The 13,222-nt window shown below is 37.5% G+C and overlaps 1 protein-coding gene across 2 annotated transcripts in view; it reads right to left on the bottom strand.

Moving 5' to 3' along the window:
• Camk1d (calcium/calmodulin dependent protein kinase ID) overlaps positions 1–13,222 on the bottom strand; it is a 380,162-nt gene that overhangs the window by 124,881 nt on the left and 242,059 nt on the right. For both annotated transcript variants that reach the window (XM_076831572.1, XM_076831573.1), the window contains exon 3: positions 6,647–6,721. In XM_076831572.1, coding sequence (XP_076687687.1) covers positions 6,647–6,721 — 75 coding nt within the window. The remainder of the gene's footprint in view (positions 1–6,646; positions 6,722–13,222) is intronic.

Raw genomic sequence — 13,222 nt, 5'->3', positions numbered from 1 at the left:
AAAAAAAGGTAGTCTTTGAAAAAAGGTAGTTGTTGAAAACCCCAAATAAAATTTGAGTGTAGACCTCTATAAACAGTCAAGTCTCTTTTTCCTCATAGAGACAAATATGCTGCAATACTCAGAATCAAAACAGCAATTTAAAAAGTAATAAAATTAGGGTGCTGAGCATCCTCTATTATATTTGAGCTTCAGTGTTCAAATTAACGTTTCCTAGGAAACCCAAAACCTGCCAGGCACAAATATTGCAAAATACACTCCCCTAAAATGTTACATCCTAAGTATTTAGAAATCAAAGACTTCCTAAGCTCTCCAAAAACAAAAACAAGAGCAAACACAAATAAGCAATCAAAACAACAAAAAACATTTTCCATTGACCCCCAACTCCCCGCCCCCCACCATCAGAAAAATGGATTCTTGGGAACAAAAACTATTGAGTCTTGCCAAACAAAAACCAAAATATAATAACAAAAACAATTACACAGCCCACAAAACCCTCAAACCAAACCAATGATTTCCCCTATAGTAGTAGATTTTGATACATCAGGGTTTTCTCTCATTGTTTTTTTCTTTTAATTTCTTTTCTTTATTTCTTCTTCTTCTTTTTTTTTGATCATTTCTTTTTAAAAATCTCACTAATTTAGATCATTAATGAAAAAGAGGAAGGAATAAGAGAAGTTCATTTCAATTTATTTCTGAACTGACAAGATATTTTATTTTATTTTTTTAAATATGTATTTTTTAATTGTAGTTGGACACAATACCTTTATTTTGTTTACTTATTTTTATGTGGTACTGAGAATCGAACCCAAGGCCTTGCATGTGCTAGGCGAGCATGCTACTGCTGAGCCACAACCCCAGCCCCTAACAAAATATTTTAAAGACATAACTATGACATTAAGATACACTTAATATTTTAAACCAAACTGTTAAAGTTTTACCAGTTCTGTTGGGGACTAACTAGAATTCACTGTGATGACATATTGTTTAGATAGAAAATAAATACACAAAACAACTACTAGAACTCATAAGTGAATTTAGCACAAAAATCAATTGCATTTTATATAATGGCAGCAAGCAACTAGAAAAATGAAATAGAATCCACTTAAAATAGGATCAACAAAATGAAATATTGAATACAAATATTGAAATACAAAATATTGAATCAATAAATTAAAATACTGAACTTAATAAACTGAATATTTCAGAATAAACTGAACAAAGATATGAAAGGCCTTCTTGCTGAAAATTATAAAACATGATGGAGAGTAATAAAAGATCTAAATAAATTGAGATTTGATGTTTATTAACAGGAAGCTTAATTTTTTTAAGCTTTCAATTGTTCCCAAACTGAAATACAGATTCAGTGTAATCCCAAATGAAATTCCAACAAGCATTTTTTTTAAAAGTTGATTGTAAAAATCTATATGAAAATAGAGACAACCTATTTTAAGAATGCCAAAGCTATTTTAAGAAAGAATAACAAGGTTGGAGGACATACACTACCTGATTTCAAGATTTACCATAAAGCTACTATAAACAAGAAAGTGTGATAATGAAAAATGGACAGATATATAGAGTAACGGACCAGAATAACTACAGATATTAACCCAGCCATATGTGGTCAGTACCTTCTTCCAAAGGTACCAAGGCAATTAACCAGGAAAATAAAATCTTTACAATAGATAACTCTGAAAATTGGACCTCCCTACAGAAAAAAAAAATCAACATCATCCTTATCTCACCATAAAAATTAACCAGAAATTGATCTTGTAATATATCTAAATGGAAAAGCTAAAACTATAAACTTTCTAAAAGAAACAAAATTTGTAACTTGGGTTAGGTAAAGATCTCATACAGTCCCCAAAAGAAATCATTAGAAAAAACAAATTGAACTTTATCATGACAAAAACTTTCCCTATTCAAAAGGTACCATTAATAATTAGGCAACAGACCCTCATTATTCTACAAAATACATGTATGAAGATGTGAACTTGGTGTCAACATACCTTATGTAATCAGAAATATGATAAATTATGGTATAATGGTATATTAAGTATTGTAATGCAAAAATAAATAAATAATTTAAGAAAGAAGGAAAGAAAGAAAGAAAGAAAGAAAGAGGCAACAGTTTCTTAGGTATGACAGCAAGGAGCATAAACAACGAAAGAAAAAATAGACAATGTGAAAAATTAAAAATTTTGGTGCTGCAAATGATACTATCAAAAAGTAAAAAGACAACTCAAAGAATAAGAGAAAATCTCTGTAAATCACATATCTGATAAAGGATTTATAGACACTCTGAAGAAGTCTTAGAACACAACAATAAAAAGTTACTTAATTTAAAAATGGATAAAGAATCTAAGTAGGAATTTCTGCAAGAAAGGCACACTAGCGGCCAATAAGCACACACAAAAAATGGTAGTCACCAGTTAAATCAAACCAAGAGATACTAGTTCACACCCATAGATGGCTAATGTCAAAGACAGACAATAGCAAGTCTGGTGTGGCTGGAGAAAGGTTGGATCCTCATCCAAGGCCCAGGGCTTGTAAAACAGTACAGTCGTTTTGGAAAATAGCCCTTAAAATGTTAAACACATATTTACCATTTAATCCAGCAATTCCATACCTAAGCATGTGCCCAAAGGAAATGAAAATATGTACATGAACAGGCCTCACATCATTATTTCTAACAGTCAAATAAACTAAATCTTTACTAACCAATGAGCTGATACATAAAATGAAGTGTATTTATGTAATGAGATTTTGTTTGGCAATAAAAAGGAATATAGCCCTGATATATGCTACATGGATGAACCTTGAAAACGTTTAAGTTAATTCAAAGAAGCAGGTCACAAAAGACGATATATTGTATGATTCCAATCAAGCTACAAGATGGGAGGAAACATTAATACTACATATATCTGACAAAGGCTAGAATATATAAAGAACACCTATAGCCCAATAATATAATGATAATCCAATAGAGACTGGGGGAAAGTTTTAAAATAATTTTCTATTTAAAAAGATGTACAAATGACCAATCAAGGCACAAAAAGCTAATTATCATAATTAATCACCAGGGAAAGACAAATTAAAACCATTCTGAGATTCTGAGATACCATGACACACCCATCAAATGGATAAAATAGAACACTGAAAACTTCAAAAGTTAACAAGAATGTAAGCAATAGAAATCTACATACATCTCTCACCAAAAAACTAAAGTGGCATTTCTTAAAAAGCTAAACACAATACTTACCTTGTAACCCACTCATTCTACCCAAACATACATCCACAACACAAAAATTTGTGCATAAATGTTCATAGCAGCTTTATTCATAATAGTCCGCAAACTGAAAACCATCCAAATGGCTACTTTAGAAAAATGAATAAAATAGGAAGTATCTATACCAGAATATTACTCAGTGATAAAAAGGAATAAAGTACCGCGGACATGCTACTACACGAATGATTGTCAAAGTCATGAAATAAGCCAGACACAAACAGGTTCATACTATACAACTTGATTTCTAGTCATTTCTATTGAGTGGAAGGGTCACTGATTGGATTATGGCAAAGGAAGGAAAACTTCAAAGACCACAAGCAATTTTTTGGAGGTAACAGAAATTTTCTGTATCTTGATTATGATAGTGGGTTTATGGACCTGAGTTTATCTCTTCATTCCTGAACTGTCCAATTTAAATGGATGCAGAATATTGAATATAAATTATACCTGTATAAAGCTGATCTTTTAGAAAGTAGTGGAAACCAAAGAAATATGCATCAATACAAGTTACCATTTTGTAATTAGCATAGCCAGTGTTTGTGTAAATAGTGCTTCTAGTTGCTTATTTGTGTATATACATAATTTTTTTTTTCCTTAGGTGGTTCAAACATTCATTGCTGCTAGGTCAGGATTTTGTGATTGATTTACCTAAAAAATCTCATCCAGTGCCCCGCAAATGATAGTTCCAGCCTAACTGCTCTCTGGATTCCCACAAATTCTGAGTATGGTTCATATTAACCAGATCTTCTCTAACTCCAAAAGAGGGATGATGATGTCCTTGGTAGAAATTCAGGAGGTGGGGGTGGGGACAGCTGTGCCACCAATATGGTTTCCAAGCTTTGAGCTAAGGTTGGCTACATTCCACACACTCTGATGCTCTCGTGGGTTGCTTCTTTACATACGCTTCTGCTGGTAAGCGTACGACCAAGTTGCTTAGACAGGCAAATTTAAATCTACTTGGACTTGATCTCATAAAATTAAAGACCATCTGCAGAGACATCCGGACAAAATGATACAGATGTCCATAAAGAAACCAGCATGTGCTGAGGACCTACTCTTTGTGACAGTTTTCCACACATTTTCACATTCACTACTCACTACAGTTCTCTAATGTAAATATTATTATTATCTCCACTTTTTCCCACAATGGAAACTGGTTCGCAGAGAGACCCCAGCCATTTGTCCAAATTCACCCAGTTAGTGAGAGGCAGAGCTGAGATTTTTGTATTTGGGGTATTGAAACTGATATTCAGTATATTTCCATACACTCAAAAGTAAAGCAAGTAAATATATTTAACTTTGAATTCAAGTATTAGTACTTTATGCATTACCAATAAAAAAGTACCCACTTAAATACACAGATTTTGTGGCATTTTTGCTTATCACTGAAATGTCATATTCTTCTTATTAGGTGATGTGTGTGTGTGTGTGTGTGTGTGTGTGTGTGTGTGTATTTTTAAGGTGCTAGGGATTGACAATGGTGTTCTACCCCTGCCCTTTTATTTTGAGACAGGGTCTCCCTAAGTTGTCCAGGCTGGCCTCAAACTTGTGATCCTCCTGCCTTAGTCTCCTGAGCTGATTACAAGCAAGTACCACTATGCCCAGCTCTCTTGAATCTTTAAAGAGTAGACTCTATAATAAAATAAAGTCATATGAGCTTCCAGGATGTGTTCCCAAATTTGGAAAAAAAATTACTGGAAATCGCTCTTGGGGAAAAACAGAAATGTGGCAAATCATAAAACAGATAACATGGGATTAGGAAAAATTATACTTAGGTAATCAGAGGGTTAACGTTGAACCCATCAGTTAACTGCTTAATAGCCTCCAGAGAAAAATCAGACATATGCTTCCCAATTGGACATTTAAAACATATTTACACAAAATGTCATAACCTACTAAAATATTTTGCAGATAATAAATGGAGTGATAAACTGGGTGTGGTGGCACAGGCCCATAATCCCAGTGACTGGGGAGGCTGAGGCAGGAAGATTGAATGTTCAAGGCCAGCTTGGGTAACTTAGTGAGATCATGTCTCAAAATTTTAAAATAAAATAGAAAGAATTTGGGCACAGTGGCACACACTGGTAATCCCAGCTACTCTGGAGAATGAGGCAGAAGGATTACAAATTCAAGGCTAGTCTCGGCAATTTATCAAGGCCTTAAGCAATTTGGCAAGAACTTGTCTCAAAATAAAAAGGATTGGGGATGTAGCTCAGTGGTAAAACACCCCCGAGTTCAAACTCCAGTACCAAAAACTAAATAAAATAAATAAAAGGACTGGGGGTGTAGCTTAGTGATAGAGCACTTACCTAGCATGTGCTAGGTACTGGGTTCAATCCCCAGCACCACAAAAATAATAGTAGTAAAATTATATGGCAATGAGCACTTATTTGTATCCCAACATGATCCCAACTTAACATATTGTTTAAACAGTCATAAGGAAGAGAAGAATACATGAAAACTAAACTGTCAGCTTAAACATCAATTCTTCTGTGTACCTTTGGCAATTCAATGTCTGAAAATCATTAATAAATTAATTAAGTATATATTTTGATCTTCATAAAAAAAATCCTCTTCAGTCATAGAGCTCAATAAGGCAGTGTTCCAAAATTTATTTTCTCATGTCCTGGCTAAAGCATAACATCCTGTTGCACTTTCCATCACTTAATTCTAGTAAATGTCCCGGGATAGTTCCAGATCATAACACTTAAAGTGTTTATGTGAGTGGAGAGGCCAGTTTCATCTTAAATTAAAAAAAAAATACACGTTCAAGTAAAGTTTCTATCTGAATATTCTGTTGATTACTTCCTCCCTCCCGGTCATCTCCAGTTTTCCTGGAATGCAGAGGTAATCGAATGTGGGCGATAGTGCCCTAATTTGACTCCAGTGAGACTCGTCTCGTGCCTGGCATGGAGCCCCATTTCAACCTCATGTACATGTATCTGCCAGCGGAAGAGGAGAGGGAAGGGACAGAGTACACAGCTGCCATCTGTATCCCTCCCCCGGCATCCCGGGGAATGAAGACAAGGGTGGGAGTTTCTCCTAGAGATAGGAGCAAAGTGTACCCCACAGTGGAGTGTCTTCAGGCAGCAGCTCTCGGACCTGGCACATTAGAAAGCAATGGAGAGACCCAGCAATGGTAACCTGGGACCCCACAGCAGGGTCTCCACTCTAACCTAGCAGAGGCAGAGGCCTGTGGACCTCCGTGTGCAGAACACAGTCTCCAGACATGTTCAGGCTTCTCTGGTGCCCCACAGGCCTCACCACTCCCTCCTGTCTCTCCCAGTCTACTGCATCCATTTATTTCAACACTGGTGTTTACAATCCTGTTTGCACTCATCAATTAAACAAGGTACTTACAGCTGCATGACCAAGTACAGGTGATTTGGGCTTTCATAAATGTCTTCCAGGGCAACTATGTTTTCATGCTTAATCCTAGAAGAAAAAAGAAAGCACACTGGTAAGTACAATTGGACATGAAATCTTTTAAACACAGATGCCATAATAGCAAAAAGTTCTAAGACAGAATCAAAGTCCTGAACAACACATGTAAGACTTGTCCCCAAACTTTTTTCAGACTCTTTCTCTCAACAGTCCTCCTTTAATCTCTGCTCCTCTTCATTCCTCAGTCTCTAGACACTAAAGTTTAGCAATAATTTAACTATTCCTGCTCCCTGTGTATTGAGGCCAAATATCTCAACATCCTGTTACTTGCAGGGCCCAGCTTAAACGGCTGAGCTACTGACCGTGGAATCTAACTGCTCCATCTTCTGCTGTCTCACAATGCCATCCATCACAGACCAGTTTGAACTGTCAACTGTATGCATATCCATCTCCCATAATAGCCTATGTGTTCCAGGGAACAGTTTCAAGGTCAGGTTCATGGATCCAGTGTAGGCAAAAGAAAACCAGCTTGATCCTTTCATTGAAGTTCATGTTTACCACACCACCACAGGTCAATTCAGTTCCCAGGTGGAGTAGACCAGTCCCATACAAAATATGGTTGCCAACAAGCAGTCCCAGAATCTCCTGGGAACTGGAGAAATCCAAATTGTCAGCCCCACCTGGGTGATACAGAATCAGAATCTCTGAAGGTATAGCCCAGGAATCTGTATTTTAATAAGATCCTCAGACCACATGTATGCACAAAATAGAGCTTGAAAATACTGTAGTAGACCAGTATTTCTCAAACTTCAGTGTACCAAGGAGCTTCCTGTGGGTTACAATGTAGATACTAATTCAATGGGTCTAGATTGGGGCCTTGGCATTTGCATTTCTCACCAGTTCCCCCAAGAGATGCAGGTGAGGGTGCTGCCGGGCTGAGGACCACCCTGTAAGCAGCAAAGTCCTACCTGAAGAACCCAGGAGAAGGAAAGAGCCTTAATCCTACCCCCTAGAACTATGCATCAAGAGTAGTTTCTACTCATAACAGAAGGTGCCATATTTATTTAATGCATTTGAAAGAAGAATCATTTCATTACCCACTGAGCTAATGAGTTCTTACCATGAACCAGCCCATCACTGAAATGACTGCTGAACCATTTAAAATCAAGCACGTAACACGCAGAATCTCATGAGCCCCTTGAAAGCAGAGACTACATTATTCAGACTGTTTCCCCTTTGCACCTAGCACAGACCTGCGTAATCAACATTTACAGAATGAATGAATGATATTTAAAGGTTGTTGCCTCTAAATAGCAAGGAACAACATTAGGTATCTCATCACAGAAAATGGAAGCAGTTTTCCCAAGTGTGAGATGTCTTCCTCCGAAAAAGAAGTTTATAAACTAGAATAAAAAAATACCCATATGGAGCTGGGGCTGTAGCTCAGTGGTAGAGCATTTGCCTTGCAGGTGTGAGGCCCTGGGTTTGATCCTCAGCACTACATAAAATTAAATAATAAAGATATTGTGTCTAACCCCAACTAAAAAAAATTTAAAAATACACATATTAGCTTGCCTTTGAGTTGAAAGAAGAGAACACGATAATGAACTAAAAGTAGCAATGCGTTGCTTTGATTTCTTATTAATTAATGCAGTTGTTTTGTCGGAGCTGAAATAATTACACTAAATTCACATTTCATCTGATTGTCATGCAGAGCGCATAGTTCTTTATTTGTCAGTGGTAGTTACTGTATGACCTGAGTAAAATACTATCAGCAATGAATTATGGCAATATATCAAATAAACTGTCATTAAGGAAACCAAGAGAGCTTAACTGGGGACCTCCAAGATCCTAGACATTCGTGGCATTACCATTATCAGATATACCCGAAAGAATCTGATCACAAAAGGTAAAACACATCACGTGGATTTTCCCGTTTTTTGGAGATTTAAAATATCTGCCATGAGAATTGTCACATGGGCACATGTCACATGTCAAATTAATTTGGGAGCTAATTAAGAGTATATTTTCAGAAACTGAGAGGAATGGGATTACACAGAGGACTGCTAGATAAAATACAAAGCACATAGTTACATTTGAATTCTAAATAAACAACAAATATTTTTAGTATAAGCAGGTCCCAAATATTGCGTTGTTTTTACCTGAATTTCAAATATCGGGGCATCCTCTATTTTCATGTGCTAAACCTGATCACCCTAGTTACACAAGGCCCTCAGTGATCCTCTAAACTGGGCTAGAGATCGGCACCTGCAACTCTGGCTCTTCTTGGAGGTTGAGTCAAGAAGGTGGCTGTTTGAAACCCAGAGTTCAGCCGTTGAATAGTTAACACAGATTCAACTCCACACAACCAACTGTGCACAAACCACTTGCCTATTTTTTTTGGTGGGGGTACCAGATATTAACTGAGGCTCTCAGTCACTGAGCCACGTGCCCAGCCTTATTTTGTGTTTTATTTAGAGACAGGGTCTCGCTGAGTTGCTGAGCACCTCACTTTTGCTGAGGCTGGCTTTGACTCGAGATCCTCCTGCTTCGACTCCTGCCTAGCCAAAATAGCAGACTAACAAAATCAGGCCACAGTCCCCTCATGGGATGCACAGGATAGATAAAGCCAAGCCTATTCAACCTGACACTTATGTGAGTGCTACCTTGAAATTAATTTTAATCCATGGGAGCATTCCAGAGAGGAATTACAGAGAGGAGGGACCATCTCAAATAGAAAGTCTTGCACTGGTTACAAAGATGCTATCTTAGTATGTATCCCTCTAACTCATGTATCAATCAATCAAGCAATCACTGAGTTTCTGTTATGTGTCTGGCAGCGCACAAGAAAATTATAAAATAAGGTTTTGCCTTCAAAAAGATTATCATCCAGATGGAGAGAAGCAGGAAGCAACGAGAAAAGGATTAATGCTGAGTTCTGCAGAATTGCCTTTAAGGTCAGAGAAAGCAGAGTCCTTATAGGTCAGTATTATGGAGAAGGTCTCAGGAGAATTACAGGGCTTGAGCCAAGATGGGTAACATTTAAGGAAGCACACTTGAGAAATTTCAAATAAATGCTAAAATGGCCTCTAAACTGTTTCTTAAGAAAAGTGTTTTAATTAGCTTGGAGGTGTTAGAACATGGCAAAAGAAAACATTCTAGGGCCAGGGTTGTAGCTCAGTGGTAGAGAACTTGCCTAGCACATATGAGTCACTGGTTTGATATTTTTTTTTTTTTAAAGAAAACATTCTAGCCTCTCACATCAGTTTTCAGTTACCTTGTTCCACCCACAGGACCCTTTATGGTATACAAAAACAGAACTTAAAAATTAAAAATTATTTTAGTACATAGATTGTCTTAACAAAATGCCACATGAACATTCGTACATTTCTAAGACTGGGGCAGAATCTATCCTACAGAAATGCTTTCCCCTGGCTGAATTTCCTCATTTCATTATTCATTCAACAAATATGCACTGGGTGCCCACCAGGAGCCAGGCACAGTCTCATATGTTATGAATCTAGGTGGCCAGGACATAAAGGGAGACAGTATTAGCCCCCATGAGCTCACACAGGTGACAGCTAGAAGACTGTCTCATATTCACCAGAAATTGACCTCCTGGTAATTAGTAGTTACTCTTAGAAGCAACAGAGAATAAGTTTATATTGTCTTTCTGCAAATATTTGAGGGTTATAATAGCTCCTCTGACTCTCCTTATCATTGACCCATGTTGCCATATGGTTGATCCTCCCCCTCAGTCCCCTATTGTCACTCCTTTGTTCAGACTATGGTATTCAGAACTGAAAGGAATAACCCCAGTGGAAAGTATGGCAAGAAAAGGGCATGGCAGAGAGTGTGTTTCACACCTTTTTATTAAATGAATGAATAATCTTAAGCCAGAATCGATTAAACCACCAGATCATTTTTCCTTGAGCTTCTAACCAAGATTTGCTTTCTGACTCAGACTTTAGAGTTTTAAAGTTTTCACCATTAGCACTGTTATATTCAATCCTTTTGTGTCCCATGCAGTATTCCAGGTGTCCAGCAGTATGGTGAATCTTTAGTCAATCATTTATTGTATTTATTTCCCTCCCAACGTTGGGCCATCTGCATATTTGGTACACATCCATCCCATATATGTTCCTCCAAATTCCTAATTAAAATTATAAGTGGGAAGGTTATATGAAAGAGCTCCATAGTATTCCACCAGAGACCCCCAACAAGATAACTGACATCAATCAGCTAGCTTTGATTGCTCTAGTGGCAAATCCAACAGGGCCATTATCCAGCCCATATTTTACCATCCTATCCATAAGGAGACAATTATATGTTTTGTTGAAGTGGCTTTCCTCAGCTCTACACATCACATAAGACTATTTAAAATGGAAATGGGATGTTCGGGAAGATTTGTTCTCAGTAAACCCATGTTAGCTCCTAGCAAATACTATTGTCTTTACTAAATGATCACAAGCCATCTGCTTAATTTTGTATTCCAGAATTTAACCGCGCATTGAATTTAAGCTTCTCAGTCTACAGATCTCATATCCTTCCATTTTATGTTTGGAAAACTTGACGACATCACTGGTATTGTTTTCTCAAACATCTCAAATGTGACTCTTCTGTGATAAATGCGATTTCCTCAGTCTCCTAGGATATAACATATTTCAACTTTGTGATGAACAAATTTTATAACTTTCTTTAGATGCTACTTACCATTTTATATACACCGTTTGTTGAGTGTTAATCATGTGCAAGATTTGCTGAGTTTTTATTTTTGTTTGGTGCTCGATACTGAACCCAGGGTCTCAACCATGCTAAGCACATGCTCTACCATTGATTTATAGCCCAGCCCCTCATGACTTAACTATTTCATTTAATATCAACAACAACACTACAAAATAGTCATTATTTTCCCCATTTTTGAAAAAGAAGGGAGAAATGGGAGGCCAAGATCCCAAGAGAGTAAGTAAGGGTTCCAGATTCCTGTAACTCATAATTGGCCCTGCTGAGATTGGATTTCAGTCTGTCCTGACCCCCAAACCCTTGTTAAAGTTATTATATTATAACTCCATAGTAACTAAGTTATAATGAGAATATTCAAGATCTCATGTAAATTCAGAGATATTTATCTAAAATTATAGCACCTAAAGTCAAAGTTTCCATTTTATCACTAACAATACAGTATCCACTCCTGGTGGTGCAGAGATTTGTTGAACCACTGATTCTTGTGGATGCTCTCAAGACACCTGGTTGTAAACAACCAAACAGGTGAGATCCTAATAGGTCAAAGCAAACCACAGAGGAGATGTTCAGATGCAGAAGAGTGCAGAAATAATAATTAGAAAGAGCCTCTCATTAGCCCATAACTGCTAGTGCCATCATCAAAATGCAGAAAAAGTGGGAAGAGAAGAAGTGGAGATGTTGGTTATAAGAAAATCAAAGACTGAGGTTCTGTCAACTTGCATCGCTCAACCCCTGTGTCAACATTCAGTCCTCCTAAAGCATGGCCAAGAGGATTTTCATACATGAGGAATGCTCATCTGCAACCAGCAACCCTTCTAAAACACATGTAATTTAAGGTAATAATAATTTCACTGGAAGCAGCTCGAAGCATTAAAAAGAACCTCATTTAATTTTCATCATCTATCATTTACCAGGCCTGAGGTATACAATAGCTGACACATCTATGAATACAGGGTAAATGGTTTATGTGACAATCTGCACTCCAGTTGCCGCAGTCCCCATAATGGACAGAAGACACGGATAAAGGGAAGTGAGCCTAGGCAGAGAGAGAAAAGCTGAATGGGCATTGATACAGATGTCTGCCTGCATGATACTTGATAGCCAAGCAAGAAAACACTACACAGAGCCAGGAAAACATTTTTAAATTAATTCATGCAGAAAGAAAAAAAAAAAAATCAGTGCCAAACGGACAAGTAGGTCCCATTCCAAAGCCCCTAAGCTGAAGGGAACATCAGGACGAGAAGATGGACATGCTACTGAATACACACGCTTCTACGAACTGATAGCAACATCATCTTCCCCTCCAGCCTAATTTTCCACAGTTCATGGATCCACAAATTTTGAACCCTATGTTAAATCAGAGGGAAAAAATGTCCCCCCCCAAAAAAAAGAAAAAAGAAAGGGAGGGAAATCGTAGTTCAGCATTTCTTGTTTTTGTTTTATTTTTCTTTCTTCCTTCCATCATAGTTCATTGATCTGGAGGGAGAAGACTGTGGAAGCAATTATGAGATATTCAGAGAAAGAAAAGGGCAACAAAATACTTTTTCTTGGTATCATCATTTTCTGGAAACGGGAACGCATCTACTCAGCTACTCAGGTTAGAGAGGCCGTGTGAGGACAGGAGATGGAAGGAAATAAAATCAGAAGGGATAGACAGGAGGCAAGCCTACTATCAGGAAGGATAGGGCAGGGGTGGTGGGACCGGATCTCCCTGCAGAGCTGCAAGGGCGCAAGACCTCAAGGCAGAGGTCAGGTCGAGGAGCCAGCTTCCGGTCCTCCTCTCTAGATGCTTCAGGTTCACAGTACAGT

The sequence above is a fragment of the Callospermophilus lateralis genome, chromosome 13, assembly GCF_048772815.1.
Source record: "Callospermophilus lateralis isolate mCalLat2 chromosome 13, mCalLat2.hap1, whole genome shotgun sequence".
Taxonomy (NCBI): domain Eukaryota; kingdom Metazoa; phylum Chordata; class Mammalia; order Rodentia; family Sciuridae; genus Callospermophilus; species Callospermophilus lateralis.
The sequence above is the reverse complement of the archived record's forward strand: the minus strand, read 5'-3'. Positions and strand labels throughout refer to the sequence as shown.